Below are 19721 nucleotides of genomic sequence, written 5' to 3' on the forward strand. Positions count from 1 at the left end.
CAGAAGACAATCAAGCGGGTATTTTAGGCAGGCAATGTGGGTATTTTAGGCAGGCTGTCCCATATAGCACGTAAGCGAAACCGTGGAAGAATTCGACGGCACCGAAGATGAGAGACGAAAATAGATGGTTCAGCAAAATTGTTATCCTCTTCTGTCTTTCCGAAAATACGGAACGTTGGCAGCAAATACAGGTGGCAGCAAGATCACCTGAAGGAAGATGAATGCAAAAGCCACATGGTAAAGAAAACAGGTTTATTGTGGTGCCAGCGAAAAAAGGTCAGATAAAACGAAACAGAAATCGTGTTGTACAGAGAACGAAGAACATTTAGAATATTGTTTGTGTATGTTATGTGTAAAAAGATATTTTGCGCATCGAGGTGTGTGTGTGTGTGTGTGTGTGTGTGTGTGTGTGTATACATATATATTTTGCACATGTAGGTGTACGCGCGTGCGCGCGTGTGTGTGTGTATTGCTCATGTAAGTGTAGCCTACCTACGTGTGTGTGTGTTTTGCGCATGTAGGTGTGCATAGTATGTGTGTGTGTACACTTCAGTGTACCATATGTGTGTGTGTGCATGCTCATATGCATGTGTTTGTGTGTGTGTGTGTGTGCGTGCATGCGCACACACATGTGTAAATGATGGTGTGTGGCTATGTGTTTGTAACTATAAATCTTTCGAACAATGTAACTATCCACAAAACACAATCATGCCTCAACCGTCTATCAAACACACGTTTTCAATTTACCACAAAGCAGGTCTGTCAGCTCGCAGAATCGAGTGAGAATGCTGCCTGTGGTGTGTATTCCACGTGGTGATAGTATGTCAGGGACAGTTTATTTTTTCTACAGAGTAGGGTACACGTGTGGTGCTTCCCCACCCCCTTGGGAGTATTGGTTTCAGCTGCTGTGGGAGTGCTATTTTCAGTCCTGCCCCTCTTCTGCAGGGGAGTGTCTCTTGGAGTGGGGGAGGGGAAGATGGGGGTGGGAGGAGGGTGGAGAAAGGAGTCTAGGTGTGTGGGGGTGGTGGTGGTAGTGGTGGAGGTGGAGTTGATGCAGAAGGAGGTAAATGTGTGTGTGTGTGTGTGTGTGTGTGTCTTTCTGTATGTATGTATGCAAGAAGATCGAGGAGGAGGTGAAGAAGAAAGAAGGCCTGAAAAGAAAGAAGAAGAGGCAGCTAAAACGAAAAAAAAAAAGGAAGGAAACTAGCAAGAATTGAGGGAAGAATAGAACGAAGAAAAATCAAAATGAAAACAGGACATAAAGCAAGAAACAAAATAGACACACCGACAGACAATTACATCAACACTTCTTTCAAGTTGAACAACAAACCACCAAAAACATCACGATAACCGCAGAATACAATCAAGCGGATATTTTAGGCAGGCAATGTGGGTATTTTAGGTAGACTGTCCCATATAGCACGTAAACGAAACCGTGGAAGAATTCGACGGCACCGAAGATGAGAGACGAAAATAGATGGTTCAGCAAAATTGTTATCCTCTTCTGTCTTTACGAAAATACGGAACGTTGGCAGCAAATACAGGTGGCAGCAACATCACCTGAAGGAAGATGAATGCAAAAGCCACATGTTCGGAATAAAAAGGAACAACAAATTGACTGTAGTGCCAGCAAACAAACAGAGAATTGTTTGAAATTTTAAGAAGCATTTTCAAAAAAGATGAGCGAAATGAAACCTGCAGTGCAGATGATGAAGAATATAACGAATTGTAAACAGCGATTTAAATGTATAAAGATATGATGGGTGGAGAAGTAGGAAAAGTGGGGGTATGGGTGGTTTCATGGTGCTTCATCTTTTCAGTTCATATAATGTAAATTATCTGATGAAAAGACTACTGCTGTGCGTTCGTTTATGTGTGTGGTTTTAGACTCACTTGTGTAAACAAAGTGAGTCTATGTTTTAATCCGGTGTTTGGTTGTGTGTGTGTGTGTGTGTGTGTGTGTGTGTGTGTGGTAAACTTTAACATTGCCATTTTCTCTGGAAATACTTTTGTCTGCCAATACTACTAAATTTGACTTAAACATAGTATGAACAAAATCTTCATAGTCGTATTAATAACAGGTTTAAGTTTCCCGAATTACGCCGTTTTTTTTCCGAATCATAAACGTTTTATTTCGTTGAGGTTTGTTCCGAAATCCAAAAATACTAAAAAAAAAAAAAAACCAAACAAACCAAAAAACATACAAAAAAACCCAAAAAACAAACAAACAAACAAACAAAAAAACCCCGCTTCCCACGGGCCTACAAGCAAGCAGGCTGGTATTACAAGACATAACCTCGTTTTTCTTGTTCACAGTTAAAAGGAAAGAAATACAAATTCTGGACAAAACACATACAATAGTACTAACTACACCATCGACGTATTTACTGTCTGTAAATATTCTAAAGTGGACACTGAATTAACTCTCTCCATACGAACGGCGAAAGAGACGACGTTAACAGCGTTTCACCCCGATTACCATCATCAAAATATTGCAAGCGGAAGGCTCTTATACTGAAGAGGTGAATGTTGACAAAGAATACCACGATTCTGACGACGGAAGCCATCGGTTGGGTCATTCAGACACCCACTGGACATCCGAGGGGTCTGTGTAGAGGAGAAGAGAGGACGGGCCGTACTGAGTGAGTTAACTGGAATGAACATAAAAGAAAAACTGAATCCGTCGATCATTTCTTTCAGCTCGTTGAAGGCCTCGACAGGTTGGTGCAGATCTAGAGATCTACCATTTGTTGCTTTGTGCTGGAAGGGATAACAAAGTTTCCTTTACCGCCGGAAAAAAGGATAAGCATGATTTAAACGGCGTTATTACGTCAATTACAGTCACATATAATTATCGCATAAAGAAGAAAACTTCAAATGACGTCAGATGTGCAGCAGCAGTGGGGATTTGTCTGCTTCCTTCGGAACTAAACATGCACAGTCCGACCCCACTCCATACCTTCCTTTTTTTTTCTTTTCCTCTCAAGCCTTATTTATACATCATATTTAATACAGAGCACTTTTCAACGATTTTTAAATCTCTTTTTCTTTTCTTTTCTCCTCGTGATTCCTTGACTGGATAAAGCACAAAGCTCAAGTGAGTCAAGGCTTTGCCTCTTGTTTTTGTTTTCCCTCTGGAAGTATTTAGTGTGTGTGCAGCCTATCTTTACTGGAGTTTTGTTCCCCCCCCCCTTTTATCACACCTGCGGCATGTGACACCTTTAGCGGGATGGAGATTTCCCAGTCTCTTGTGTCAACATTAGTTTATAGACCAACAGTGAAAAAACCCACAAAAAAAAGAAAAACAACAACAACAAAAAACAAACGAATATACAAAACAGTCCAGTGTTGAACACAAGCAGGAGACCAAACCTACATAGGAGAATGATCCCATGATATGATATAGACCTAATAAATAATGCAAAATCCCACACTGTAGGAGGTCTCCCCATCGTCAGGCTGTCCAATGAATTTCAGTGCCGATATTGCAGCCTCCAGTGTTGTCTGGACCAACACTCAGTGTAATGACTGCTACTTGTGTAAAGTTTGGTTCGACAGCAGTGTGCTGGATTCATACACTGTACAGATGCTGATCATAGTTAATGTGACGTGTGCAAAGGGTGAGTGATTTGAGTGTTGGTTTGATCCCGGTGTCTTCGGTGCCTGGTGGATTAAGGGTGGAGATTTTTCTTTTTCTTCTTTTTGACAGTAATATCGAAAGTCCATGCATCTGGGCAAAGACCCAATACGGACAGGAGTGCTGGTAGGAAAGAACCCCCCCCCCCCCCAAAAAAAAAATAAATAAAATAAAATAAAAATAAAAAACACACAACAAAAATCATGGGATTTTCACTTCTCCACCTGAGCCAGTCCGGCTACCATAGCAGTCCCTGGGAATATTCCCGACCACCACAGCTCCAACCTTCAACATCATTAGTTTCAAGTGGAGAGGGAAGGGGGCTGGGGAGTGGGGTGAGGGGGCTGTAGGCTACAAATTTAATTAATTCAGGGGTTCGCCCAAGCCTCAACGATTCATCTAAAAAAAAAGCAGCTGGGAAGTTGGTAGCAAAGGCAGAGCAGGGAAGGGTGTCTCAGATACAAATAACTGACCATCCCCTAGATCAGTATATCATGTGATGGCCTGCTAGTACCTTAGTCCTCTTCATGTGTATACACATGCAGAAAATGTAACACACACAATAAAGATCCCATAATCCATGTCACTGTCCGGTGGGCTATGGAAACACATACATAACCAGCACGCAGCACGCATACCTCTGCAAAACTGGAAATGGCTGCCAACATGGCAGTGTAAAAATGGTCATACCTCTATTCTTGCTTCTTTTCTTTGGTAAACAAAAACAAAAACAGCAAAGAACAAACATTTAACAAGTCAAACCTGAAGAAGTGAAACAAGACGTGAAAAATGATCAATAAACCATAGTGACATCAAAACAATAGTGAAGCAACAATTGGACCATGTGGTTGTTACATCATTCAATTTTTTTTTTTTTTTTTGTATGCTTATAGTTGACTTCATCAAGTTTTTGCACCTTATACATATTATTATTAGTAGTAGTAGTTCTTTTTTTTTAAAATGTATTTATCTATTATTTGTTTACTTTTTTTTTCTCAAGGCCTGACTAAGCGCGTTGGGTTACGCTGCTGGTCTGGCATCTGCTTGGCAGATGCGGTGTAGCGTGTATGGATTTGTCCGAATGCAGTGACACCTCCTTGAGCTACTGAAACTGAAACTCAATCACAGTCACCACCTTACAGTCAAAATCACTCATCTTTAAACAATTTTTTTTAAATTTATTTACCTCAATTTACAGACCGTGCCATTCTGCAGCCTGAAAAAAGCAAAAACAAAAACCCACACGGAAATCCAATACCTGAAGGCAATTCTTGTACAAAAAGCATACAGAAATGAGTTCACTGACAACAAAAACAAATAAAAAAACCACAACTAACACTGATTTCAAAACCAACAAAAACTACCATAGTATTTTTATTTAAAAAAAGCAAAATCAGTGATAACACATATCCACACACACACACACAAACCCCACTGAAAACACTGAAATCAAAACAAACTCAAAACTATCATAACATAAAAAAGAAGATCACAGATAATAATTTAAAAAAATATATATATATAGAAAAACAAAACAAAACAAAAAACAAACAAACAAAAAAACGAAACCAACAGTGCTGATTCTAAACAAACACAAAACTCTCACAGAATACAGAAACAAGATCACTGACAACACAGTGTCAAAGAAAAAAACAAACACAAAAAAAAAACCCCACTAACCACACTGAATTCAAAACCAGCACCATATTATCTGTGTGAAAATCATCAGAGCCTCCAAAGACAGAGTGGTGATAAGACTCCTCAACATGCACTAAAAGACACAGCTCACCACAATCTGCTTGTCCAGCACCAACTGTTGACCGCACCAAGTGCACTTATGGCACTTCACTGCTGCTGCTGTGCTGGGGTTATTTTGTTGGTATGTACGGTAACAACAGTAATCAGATCTGTAACACTCATCTCCCAAACTTACAGCCTGGTAAAGGGCACACTGCTTCACAATGATACGATACAACATATTCAATACATTGGATTAAAAAAAATTTTTTTTTACATAAACAGGAATTAAGAAAAGTAACTTTAAAAAAGAGAAGTAAATATGCTGATAATATCAGTGATAACAGAAAACCTGGCACTTCTGAGGCTAATATAGTGAAATCAACTATGAACAGACTGTGCTAAAACATCATTTTATTTTCCCAAGTCTCTTGATATGTTTGGACTGTTGTTTTGATTAAACTCGGTTCATTCCTGAAAGTCAATTCAGTTCTAAAGTAAAAGTTTAAGTATCTTAATAACACTCATAAATAATCAACAGCTAGGCATGCAGCATGTATGTTTAGTTCATCGGACTTCAAGTGTGGGTTTGATGACCTATTGGCAGAAAACCCTTAAGTCCAGTTGCTAAGGCTTGGGTTTTAAAATATGACTTGTACAGCTTCTCTGTATACCTAATGGCTAACGCCCTGATTTTCAACTATTCATACCACATCAGATAAGGGCAAACAGTCTGATGTGCAAAATTGCTCACTGATGAACAATCTGGACTGAAAATATTCTGTTTAAAAATATACATAAGCTGAAGACTCAGGATGAAGGGATCAGGAAAAGAATCCAAAAATACATTTCAATAACAATCAGTATTACGTGAGGCACACCATATACAGTGGTCATATTGTTTTCTGCATGTGATGGAGATCTGTAAGCTGTATACACCAATCTGCATAAAGTACTATTTTCAAAAAAACACAGTCAAAAAACAAGTGAAGTCAACAAATTACACACTTTTGACAAAAACCAGTATCACAATTCTTTTGTTCTGCTTCTTTAAAAAGAAAAAGAAAAAAAAAGCTAAAGCAACATTTGATTTTTTTGCAATTTCTGATGCTAAGAGAAGAAACAAGATGAAGATAAAACTTCAACTGTATTATCACACACACACACACACATACACACGCACATACATTTTTTACCAGGAACAAACACAATTGTGGTTATACTGCAGAAGCTGAGCATTGGTACCACTATCCACCAGTTTGAAAATGTTACACCTCTGAGGAAAAGGCTGAGGAATACTTGAGCAAAAACCAAGAAAATACAACAGGACGAAAACTGTGTAACTTTTGGTGCAGTAACAGTCTCTGTAAACAGACTATGTCTGCCTGGATGGCAGGATTAAACAATGGCCTGGCATGTAAAACCCTGCTCCTGAGGAGCTCAATGGGTTGGAAGTCCATGAACATAGATCACATAAAATACTTGCACTCTGTCAAGCACACACACAAAAAAAAAACCCCACACCCTCCCTCTTTCCTATTCTTTCAACTTATCCGCTGAAACCACCAGCCTTAGAACAGACAAGAATGGCCCCGAACACTAAAAATGGCCCAACCAAAAACGAAAGCAGATGCCCCAAGGGACGCAATTCAACCATCCACCTGCCGTGTACCCTCCCTTTGAAGCTGTGGCCCAGCCAGTTTCAGTCCATCAAACTACATGTGTGAATCAAAACATCACAAAGTATTGGTGCCATAACAATAAAAAAACAAACAAAAAAAACAACAACAACAACAAGAGTAATAATAACTGCAACAGCGAGCTCTTTACACAACTACCAAATTCAACAGGAACATGACTTCAAGCACCATCAGATGGGCTGCTGAAAAATCAGAGAAAACACTGTTTTCCTCACCAAATTCTGGTCATACAGAAAGCTGGTTACACAGTATATCTTTTCAGATGTTTCCTAAACGTGCAGAGAAATTTCCAGTTACATGTTGACAACAAACAGAAGTCATATTTCCAGTCCCGCTTCATCTGTCACTGCTGCAGTACGAACATAAAGCTTTGAAGTTCGAGAAACAAAGTGTCAGTATGACTTTTTTTCTGTTTAATAGATATATACATAATGTATGAATGCCCCCCACCACACACCTCCCCCCATCACACACACCCATACCAAACAAATTTTAGTTTCAGTCAAAATGACATAATAAAAAGGCTAAGCTACATTATCACATCTCTTGTTGGTATTATCGGTGCTGTTTTAATTTCAAATGAATCTAAAAAATAAAAAAAAGTAATGAAAATGTGTTGAAAAAGGCAGATCTTTTCCTGTATGAGTTTTAACAAGTTGATTAAAAAAAAAAACCCACCCCAGAATATTTGAAATCAATGAATTACTTCAGTGACAAATCCTTACTAACCTGCACAAAAGCAAAGAAAAACCCAACTTCAAATTTAGCACCTTACCTTCCTTTTTTCTTCTCTCTCTCTTCCTTTTAAATTTTTTTTTTTTTTACAACTTCAAATATTGCATCTTTCCTTTTCTTTTTTTTTTCTTCTCACACATGAACAGAAAAACTGTGACACACACAACTCCAAATATTGCATCATTTTTTTTTTCTTAAGAACAACAACAAAAGCCTTATCAACACACAGAACAACAGTGACACACACACACACATACAACTTCAAACACTGCGTTGATTCCAAATCTATATTATGTGCTTTAAACTCATCAAATTGTAAGAACAAATCCAAAATCATAATAGAAATCAGCCACATTTTACATCTTTTAAGCTTGAAAGGAACACATATTACGTTTTGCTGGGTTCCTTCACATCTTGGTATTCTCTACAATGAATGGGCTGACAGGGCTGCAAGAAAAGGTGCAAAAAACGGACAGGGAACCATAGAACTTTATGTGCCTCTGTCTATACAAGAGGGTTATCGAATACTAGAAAAAACATTGTGGAACAAAGTCAGAGAATTACACCAGGAAAGATAAGATTAAGACAGATTCATACATTATCAAATAGGATAAAACTGAACGCTTTTATAACTAAGTTCAGCAAAGATGTCAGATGCATATGTGAAGAACATATATCTAGCAACCCTATAATATTTGAATGTCGGAATCTAAAATGTTTTTTGCCAGACTTCACCAAAAGTTCTTTTGAATGTGTTATCAACAAATCTAATATGTTATTTGTTGTTGCAGAAGGTTTGCTGCGGAGTCCAATAGGACATTTGTTATAGTTTGATGTTGGCGTTTATAACGTTTCCATTTTCCCTAGCGTTGTTTCTCCCTATTCACCCTCCACACCTACATACACTTTTACACACCCCTCTCACCACCCCCCACAACCCCTACCCCCACGTTTTTTTTGTTTGTTTTTTTTTCTTCCCGTCTAATATCACTTAAAGTGGAAAGACGTTAAACTGAAGACGACGAACTTCAAACACTGTATCTTTTCATTTTGCACCAAGGTCAGCCAAAACATTCTCCACTCGCTACAGGAAGATCTTTCCCGGGTTCATGATGTTGTTGGGGTCAAAGGCTCGCTTGACGTACTTCATGGCGACGATGCCCTCACGCCCTCGCTCCCTCTCCAGCAGATGGCGCTTGCCGATGCCAATACCATGCTCCCCTGTACAGGTTCCATTCATTTTCATGGCCAGGCTGCAAAAGTCACAAGGAGCCATGCTAACGCACTGCAATCTTCAGCCTGTGTAGCCGCACAGCCGTAACAGATTCAACAATAATACTGAGAGTAAATTTTATGAACACTGCAACTACTACTGCTACTGTTTCAAACTAATAACAATTCACATAAAATGATAAATGTATTGCATTGCATTCATTGCATCGTATTGTATTGTACTGCAATATCCACAATAAATTTTAAAACACTACAACTACTACTGCTACTGTTTCAAACTAATAAGAATTAACATAATTGTACTGCATTGCATTGCATTAGATTTTAAAACACTACAACTACTACTGCTACTGTTTGAAACTAATAAGAATTAACTTAATTGCATTGCACTGCATTGCACTGCAATATCCACAGCAAATTTTAAAACACTACAACTGCTCCTGCTACTGTTTCAAATCACATCATTGCATTGTATTGTAATATGCACAGTAGATTTTAAAACACCACAACTACTACTGCTTCAAACTAATAAGAATTAACATAATTGCATTGCATTGCCTTGTATTGTATTGTATTGTATTGTATTGTATCACTTTTTGTCACAGCAGGTTTCTGTGTGTGAAATTCAGGCTGCATTGCCACAGTGCAGTGCCACCATTTTTTTTTTTCTTAGAAAGTATTTCTGCAAGCGTACTTGTTTCCTTATCCATGTGGATTTTTCAACAGAATTTTGAGGGGCAACCTTTTCATAGTCATGCTAAAAAGTATGCTGTACATGGTACCTCAGTTTATTGTCTCATCTGAAAAACTTTCTTTTCTCCTTTCAGTATCATTATTACTTCTTTTTTTCCATTTTGTTTTTTGTTTGTTTTGGTGTGTTTTTTTGTTGTTTTTTTTTATTGTTTAATTTCTTTTCTTTTTTTTTCTTTTTTTACCTAGGATAAGCTCTCGCCCCTGCCCCTCCCTTTTGTGTTTTCAGCAGATGTGGTGTAGCACATATGGATCAGTCCACATACTCTGACACCCCTGAAAATGAAAAACAAGCACCCAGACCACCGCTCAAGGTGGAGGGGACGGGGAGTAAAGAACCCGGTGAGCCTTCTGGAGTCAAACCAACCCCTACACACTGGTTTCCCAGTTGGACTCATCAACTCTGGGCTACTGCTCCACCCAAGTTATAGGGCAATATTCTGCAAAATTTTCAACGAATAGTTTTAGTTATTTCCCCAAGTGTGGACAGAATATATAGCACTTATAACACACAACCCTGGAGAACACACACTTCTGTAGCACAAGAAGAAAAAGAATGAAATTCTGTTTCCTTGAAACCCAGAAATAAGAAAATATGTGCATAGAGTATATATGTGTGTGTGTGTGGGCAGGGGGGGGGGGGGGGGGGGGGATATATCAGAAAAATATATGAATGTGTTTAAAAAAAATTTTTTTTAAAGCATGTAGGTGTGTGTGTTTCTGTGAGAACCTATGTGCCAGCATGTCAACGCATTCCAGTTGTTTGGGGAAAGAGGTGTGTGTGTGTGTGCATGTGTATATGTGCATGCATGTATGTGTGTCTGAGTGTGTGCATGTGACTTGATACTAATACACAATTGCAGACAGAAAGGGTAAGGTGACACAAGATCATAACAACACTCTCCCTGGGACGAGCATCCCCACTTCCATGCATAGAGCTTTGCTGGGGCTGAAATGTAACACATTTAATAGTATGTGTGCTTGTGCATGTTATTGTATGTACACATATATGTATGTGTGTGTGACAAAACAAAAAGTGCAGCACGTGTGTGTGTGTGTGTGTGTGTGTGTGTATGTGCGTGTGTGCGTGCATGCACGTGTGTATATATCATGTATGTGTGCATGCTCAAATACATATATGAGAGAAACACGATGGCACAATATTTGTGATCAATAAAAAGGGACTGACCATTCCATGGTGACATCAATTTGCCTGACATACACACTCATGTACATACAGACTTGTAAAATGTCTACTGCTCTGGTTATACTCAATCTCCAATGCTTTTCACAGAAGCACTATTTGCTTGATGATTAAAAAACAAAAAAAGAATGTTCAAGTACTCATCAGAAATATCTCTTCAATTCATATCTATATCAGAGCTAAATCAGTTTGAAGTTGACATCTCAGTTTTCGTCAGACCTTTTGCTTCGTTATACATCTGTTTGGCAAAATCTGCGCATCAAAGCTCATTTCCAGGAGTACATACTCAGCGCTATGAAATCTGAAACTAAAACTTTCAATCAAATGCAAGAAAAAACAACAACAGCAGACTGCGCGGTTATCTTTCAAAACGAATGAGTCTGGTCGGTCTGTCCGATTCTCATCCCTAAAACTTATACAGAAACAAACAAGAAAAGGGCATTTTCCCAACATGCTTCAATACATATAAATAAAACAAACAAAAAGTCAGTCAAAGTGAACAAAACAGAGGAACGATCAAGTTACCACTGCATGCAGCACTGTGTGAGAAAAGGAAGGAAACAACCCCTTCATCAGAAGCAACACATCAGACAGTCCCATCCCACACCCTCCACTCACTTTCTTCTTTCTCTCTCTCCAGTCCCGTGCCACACCCTCCACTCACTTGCTTCCTTCTCTCTCTCCAGTCCCATCCCACACCCTCCACTCACTTGCTTCTTTCTCTCTCCAGTCCCGTGCCACACCCTCCACTCACTTGCTTCCTTCTCTCTCTCCAGTCCCATGCCACACCCTCCACTCACTTGCTTCTTTCTCTCTCTCCAGTCCCATCCCACACCCTCCACTCACTTGCTTCTTTCTCTCTCCAGTCCTGTGCCACGCCCTCCACTCACTTGCTTCTTTCTCTCTCCAGTCCCATGCCACACCCTCCACTCACTTGCTTCTTTCTCTCTCCAGTCCCATGCCACACCCTCCACTCACTTGCTTCTTTCTCTCTCCAGTCCCATGCCACACCCTCCACTCACTTGCTTCTTTCTCTCTCCAGTCCCATCCCACACCCTCCACTCACTTGCTTCCTTCTCTCTCCAGTCCTGTGCCACACCCTCCACTCACTTGCTTCCTTCTCTCTCCAGTCCCATGCCACACCCTCCACTCACTTGCTTCTTTCTCTCTCCAGTCCCGTGCCACACCCTCCACTCACTTGCTTCTTTCTCTCTCCAGTCCCATCCCACACCCTCCACTCACTTGCTTCCTTCTCTCTCCAGTCCTGTGCCACACCCTCCACTCACTTGCTTCTTTCTCTCTCCAGTCCCGTGCCACACCCTCCACTCACTTGCTTCTTTCTCTCTCCAGTCCCGTGCCACACCCTCCACTCACTTGCTTCTTTCTCTCTCCAGTCCCATCCCACACCCTCCACTCACTTGCTTCTTTCTCTCTCCAGTCCCGTGCCACACCCTCCACTCACTTGCTTCCTTCTCTCTCTCCAGTCCCGTGCCACACCCTCCACTCACTTGCTTCCTTCTCTCTCCAGTCCCATGCCACACCCTCCACTCACTTGCTTCTTTCTCTCTCCAGTCCCGTGCCACACCCTCCACTCACTTGCTTCTTTCTCTCTCCAGTCCCATCCCACACCCTCCACTCACTTGCTTCCTTCTCTCTCTCCAGTCCCATCCCACACCCTCCACTCACTTGCTTCTTTCTCTCTCCAGTCCCGTGCCACACCCTCCACTCACTTGCTTCTTTCTCTCTCCAGTCCCGTGCCACACCCTCCACTCACTTGCTTCTTTCTCTCTCCAGTCCCATCCCACACCCTCCACTCACTTGCTTCTTTCTCTCTCCAGTCCCGTGCCACACCCTCCACTCACTTGCTTCTTTCTCTCTCTCCAGTCCCGTGCCACACCCTCCACTCACTTGCTTCTTTCTCTCTCCAGTCCCGTGCCACACCCTCCACTCACTTGCTTCTTTCTCTCTCTCCAGTCCTGTGCCACACCCTCCACTCACTTGCTTCCTTCTCTCTCCACTCACTTGCTTCTTTCTCTCTCCAGCCTTCATCCCCAACCCCTCTTTTCTCTCCGTGGACACATGATGTGGACACATACTGTCCATCACACTGACTGACTCACTGATATCGATACTTGTATGGCGCCTGTTCTCGGTCAGAGACCAAGCTCTAAGCGCTTTACAGAGTCATTTGCACAACAGGCTGCCTACCTGGGTAGAGCCATTCATTTCCTGAGTCATTTAGTCAGGCTTCAGTTAGTGTGTCAGTCAGTCTCACATACACATATACATACATCCATGCGAGCACACATATACACACGTATATTAGAGCGGATTCTACAACAAAATTTTCACAACTCTATTGTTACCATTGTTTTTTTCTACATGCAATAGTGCATGCTATAAACAGGAAGAATATTCTGGCAAGTGTGGCATTTGATCCCATACGTTCAGATTCTCTCACTTTCTACACGAACCTTTTTCTACGTAGCCAGCAATCAATATGCAACAGAAACCACCACTCCCATTGCATGCCTTTGACGCGGTTAGCCCAGTGGTAAGAGAGCTTGTCTTTCAATCTGAAAGCACCTTCTGTCTGTACTTCTCTTCCTCTGGATCTCTGGCACTGACCAATGCTGTCCTCTTTCAAAACAAGATTTGAAAACCCACCCGTTCAAACAGGCCTTTGGGTGCTATGAAGCATAGCTGATTGTCTGCAGTCTTCCCCCTCCTAACCATTCCAATGTACCCTCTACTGAAATGATCATGTAGTGTGTGTGTGCCTGTGGGTGGGTGCTCACTGTGTGTATGCATGAGTGTGTGTATGCACTCTGTATGTGTGTGCGAGTGTGTGATTCTTCATACTGCAATTTGAAGTACTGTCTTGGTGTATAAAGATACGCAAGTGATTTGTTTTTTCATGTTAAGTGGTATATATAATACAATATTGTGTATATATATTGTTTCATTTGAGGTGCTTACAACCCATTATATGTGGAGTTTGTGCCATATTGGTACTATCTATCAATGATATCTTTATCACCTCAAGTGTCAGATTCACACGACAATCACAATGATTTGCACACATCCCCATCTCCCCCAATACAAGGGATATGGGTACAATACAAGGGTTAGATGGGTACAATACAAGGGTTGGATAGGTACAATACGAAGGTTGGGTAGTATACAATACAAGGGTTGGATGGATACAATACAAGGTTTGGATGGATACAATACGAGTGTTGGATGGGTACAATACGAGTGTTGGATAGATACAACACAAGGGTTGGATGGGTACAATACAAGGATTGGATGGGTACAATACAAGGGTTGGATGGGTACAATACAAGGGTTGGATAGGTACAATATGAGGGTTGGATAGGTACAATATGAGGGTTGGATAGGTACAATACAAGGGTTGGATAGGTACAATACGAAGGTTGGATGGGTACAATATGAGGGTTGGATAGATACAATACAAGGGTTGGATAGGTACAATACGAGGGTTGGATAGGTACAATATGAGGGTTGGATGGGTACAACACAAGGGTTGGATGGGTACAATACAAGGGTTGGATGGGTACAATACGAGGGTTGGATGGGTACAATATGAGGGTTGGATAGATACAATACAAGGGTTGGATGGGTACAATACGAGGGTTGGATGGGTACAATACGAGGGTTGGATGGGTACAATATGAGGGTTGGATAGATACAATACAAGGGTTGGATGGGTACAATATGAGGGTTGGATAGATACAATACAAGGGTTGGATAGGTACAATACGAGGGTTGGATAGGTACAATATGAGGGTTGGATGGGTACAATACAAGGGTTGGATGGGTACAATACGAGGGTTGGATGGGTACAATATGAGGGTTGGATAGATACAATACAAGGGTTGGATGGGTACAATACGAGGGTTGGATGGGTACAATACGAGGGTTGGATGGGTACAATATGAGGGTTGGATAGATACAAGGGTTGGATGGGTACAATATGAGGGTTGGATAGGTACAATACAAGGGTTGGATAGGTACAATACAAGGGTTGGATGAGATTAAAGCTCCATAAGACATACCATGTAACTCAGCTGTGTGTTGCATGCACTTAATCCATGTTAAAAAAACCCACATCAACAAAACAGATGGGTACAATACGAGGGTTGGATAGGTACAATACAAGGGTTGGATAGGTACAATATGAGGGTTGGATAGGTACAATACAAGGGTTGGATAGGTACAATACAAGGGTTGGATAGGTACAAATCAAAGGTTGGATAGGTACAATACAAGGGTTGGATAGGTACAATACGAGGGTTGGATGGGAACAACACAAGGGTTGGATGGGAAGGGTTTGGATGGGAACAATACAAGGGTTTGATGGGAACAATACAAGGGTTGGATGGGAACAACACAAGGGCTGGATGGGAACAACACAAGGGTTGGATGAGAACAACACAATGGTTGGATAGGTACAATACAAGGGTTGGATGGGAACAACACAAAGGTTGGATGGGAACAACACAAGGGTTGGATGGGAACAACACAAGGGTTGGATGGGAACAATACAAGGGTTGGATGGGAACAACACAAGGGTTGGATGGGAACAACACAAGGGTTGGATAGGAACAACACAAGGGTTGGATGGGAACAATACAAGGGTTGGATGGGAACAACACAAGGTTGGATGGGAACAACACAAGGGTTGGATAGGAACAACACAAGGGTTGGATGGGAACAACACAAGGGTTGGATGGGAACAATACAAGGGTTGGATGGGAACAACACAAGGGTTGGATGGGAACAACACAAGGGTTGGATAGGTACAACACAAGGGTTGGATGGGAACAATACAAGGGTTGGATGGGAACAACACATGGGTTGGATGGGTACAAATCCCCATGGCCTACTCACAGTGCTATCTTATTGGACAAAGACTTGATTTGTTCAATAAACTGCGGAGAGTTCATGTCTCCCAACAGCACACAGTGAAAATTGCCGTCACCCACATGCCCTACCAGCGGGGCTGTCGACAGAAAAAAAACAGAAATTACACAACCATAAAGCAACGGAACAATGTCAAACACGGAAAATAATGCAATAATCTGAGCTTAATACATGCAGACAAAAGTAAAATATCTTCAAACACATACACACACACAATCAGTTCATGCAAAGGCAAACAACAACAATGTAAAACCAGCACTGCATAAGAACAAACCCTTCTGGTTTCTTTGCGGCCAAATTCAACAACTAAAAAACACAAAATGAAAACGCTTCAACTGAGAACAGCTTTTCTGTACTCACACACTCATTTCATACGTGAGCTCTTTGATCTCATGAATTTGAAGAGGTTTGTCACTCTCCATGTTGAGGAATACATGGAAATTCCCATCCCCCACATGCCCTACCATGGGGCCTAGGGAAACACACAGCGTACTGACACACTCTACATCAACATGTGCACATGCAATGCGTCACTTTGATGTGCACACTGAATGATTCACTTGATGTGTACAATACATTGATTCCTTGATGTATATATTGAATGATGCACTTGATGTGTACAACACACTGATTCACGTTAATAAGTACAGAGAGATGCCAACCCCTGTCAAGTGTTTGTAAGAGCAATCAGGAAATTTGGTAAGAACATTTTAAATTCGGTAGGAACACTTGGACTCTGAGCCACATCAGCAAATGTGCATGGAATTTGTTTGACCGGGATGCAACTTGAAAGAGGCACGTTCTCTCTTGTTCGGGCAAACGATTAAGCTGACTGGTCCAATCAATGTTGTTTCAATGTGAACATGCACGCGATTTGCTAAGCATCATCAAGTGAGACCAAGGTTAATAGTGACTGCCCAAGCCTCGTGATCGATAGGTCTAGAGCGTCTGGGTAATTTCACGACAGGAAAGCATGTGACCATGCTATGTAGTCGAAAATGAGTTTCAGTTTCAGTTTCAATAGCTCAAGGAGGCGTCACTGCGTTCGGACAAATCCATATACGCTACACCACATCTGCCAAGCAGATGCCTGACCAGCAGCGTAACCCAACGCGCTTAGTCAGGTCGAAAATGAACTTGTCAGAACAATTTTGATGTTAGCATAATGACAGCACAAACTGCAACTGAGCATAACAAAATGCAGCAAAATCAGAAACAGCTGGCATCTCTGTGTGTACATACCATGATTCACCTTGATGTGTACGTACCATGACTCATCCTGATGTGAACACTGAATGATTCACCTTGATGTGTACATACCATGACTCATCCTGATGTGAACACTGAATGCTCCACCTTGATGTGTACACACCATGATTCATCCTGATGTGAACACTGAATGATTCACCTTGATGTGTACGTACCATGACTCATCCTGATGTGAACACTGAATGATTCACCTTGATGTGTACATACCATGACTCATCCTGATGTGAACACTGAATGATTCACCTTGATGTGTACACACCATGATTCATCCTGATGTGAACACTGAATGCTCCACCTTGATGTGAACACTGAATGATTCACCTTGATGTGAACACTGAATGATTCATCCTAATGTGAACACTGAATGATTCACCTTGATGTGTACATACCATGACTCATCCTGATGTGAACACTGAATGATTCAACTTGATGTGAACACTGAATGATTCACCTTGATGTGAACACTGAATGCTCCACCTTGATGTGTACACACCATGATTCATCCTGATGTGAACACTGAATGATTCACCTTGATGTGTACACACCATAATTCATCCTGATGTGAACACTGAATGATTCACCTTGATGTGTACACACCATAATTCATCCTGATGTGAACACTGAATGATTCACCTTGATGTGTACATACCATGATTCATCCTGATGTGAACACTGAATGATTCACCTTGATGTGAACACTGAATGATTCACCTTGATGTGTACATACCATGATTCACCTTGATGTGAACACTGAATGATTCACCTTGATGTGTACATACCATGATTCATCCTGATGTGAACACAGAATGATTCACCTTGATGTGTACATACCATGATTCACCTTGATGTGAACACTGAATGATTCACCTTGATGTGAACACTGAATGATTCACCTTGATGTGAACACTGAATGATTCATCCTGATGTGAACACTGAATGATTCACCTTGATGAGTACACACCATGATTCATCCTGATGTGAACACTGAATGATTCACCTTGATGTGTACATACCATGATTCATCTTGATGTGTACACACCATGATTCATCCTTATGTGAACACTGAATGATTCACCTTGATGTGAACACTGAATGATTCACCTTGATGTGTACACACCATGATTCATCCTGATGTGAACACTAATGATTCACCTTGATGTGTACACACCATGATTCATCCTGATGTGAACACTGGATGATTCACCTTGATGTGAACACTGAATGATTCACCTTGATGTGTACACTGAATGATTCACCTTGATGTGTACACACCATGCTCCACCTTGATGTGAACACTGAATGCTCCACCTTGATGTGAACACTGAATGATTCACCTTGATGTGAAAACTGAATGATTCACCTTGATGTGTACACACAATGATTCATCCTGATGTGAACACTGAATGATTCACCTTGATGTGTACATACCATGATTCATCCTGATGTGAACACTGAATGATTCACCTTGATGTGTACACACCATGATTCATCCTGATGTGAACACTGAATGATTCACCTTGATGTGAACACTGAATGATTCATCCTGATGTGAACACTGAATGATTCACCTTGATGAGTACACACCATGATTCATCCTGATGTGAACACTGAATGATTCACCTTGATGTGTACATACCATGATTCATCTTGATGTGTACACACCATGATTCATCCTTATGTGAACACTGAATGATTCACCTTGATGTGAACACTGAATGATTCACCTTGATGTGTACACACCATGATTCATCCTGATGTGAACACTAATGATTCACCTTGATGTGTACACACCATGATTCATCCTGATGTGAACACTGGATGATTCACCTTGATGTGAACACTGAATGATTCACCTTGATGTGTACACTGAATGATTCACCTTGATGTGTACACACCATGCTCCACCTTGATGTGAACACTGAATGCTCCACCTTGATGTGAACACTGAATGATTCACCTTGATGTGAAAACTGAATGATTCACCTTGATGTGTACACACAATGATTCATCCTGATGTGAACACTGAATGATTCACCTTGATGTGTACATACCATGATTCATCCTGATGTGAACACTGAATGATTCACCTTGATGTGTACACACCATGATTCATCCTGATGTGAACACTGAATGATTCACCTTGATGTGAACACTGAATGATTCACCTTGATGTGTACATACCATGATTCACCTTGATGTGAACACTGAATGATTCACCTTGATGTGTACATACCATGATTCATCCTGATGTGAACACTGAATGATTCACCTTGATGTGTACATACCATGATTCACCTTGATGTGAACACTGAATGATTCACCTTGATGTGTACATACCATGATTCACCTTGATGTGAACACTGAATGATTCACCTTGATGTGAACACACCATGATTCACCTTGATGTGTACACACCATGATTCATCCTGATGTGAACACTGAATGATTCACCTTGATGTGAACACTGAATGATTTACCTTGATGTGTACACACCATGATTCATCCTGAT

The 19721-nt window shown here is 41.0% G+C and overlaps 1 protein-coding gene across 2 annotated transcripts in view; it reads right to left on the minus strand.

Moving 5' to 3' along the window:
• Positions 1 to 7826: 7826 nt before the first annotated feature.
• LOC143300457 (putative D-lactate dehydrogenase, mitochondrial) overlaps positions 7827 to 19721 on the minus strand; it is a 31894-nt gene continuing 19999 nt past the window's right edge. Inside the window, exons 11-12 of one of the 2 annotated variants that reach the window (XM_076614141.1) lie at positions 15911 to 16022; positions 7827 to 9062 (exon numbers count right to left, since the gene is read on the minus strand). In XM_076614141.1, the coding sequence (XP_076470256.1) occupies positions 8894 to 9062; positions 15911 to 16022 (281 nt within the window). In that variant the 3' untranslated portion in view covers positions 7827 to 8893. The remainder of the gene's footprint in view (positions 9063 to 15910; positions 16023 to 19721) is intronic. The other variant, XM_076614142.1, reaches the window with a different exon arrangement.

The sequence above is a fragment of the Babylonia areolata genome, chromosome 26 (genome assembly GCF_041734735.1).
Source record: "Babylonia areolata isolate BAREFJ2019XMU chromosome 26, ASM4173473v1, whole genome shotgun sequence".
NCBI classification, from domain to species: Eukaryota; Metazoa; Mollusca; class Gastropoda; order Neogastropoda; family Buccinidae; genus Babylonia; species Babylonia areolata.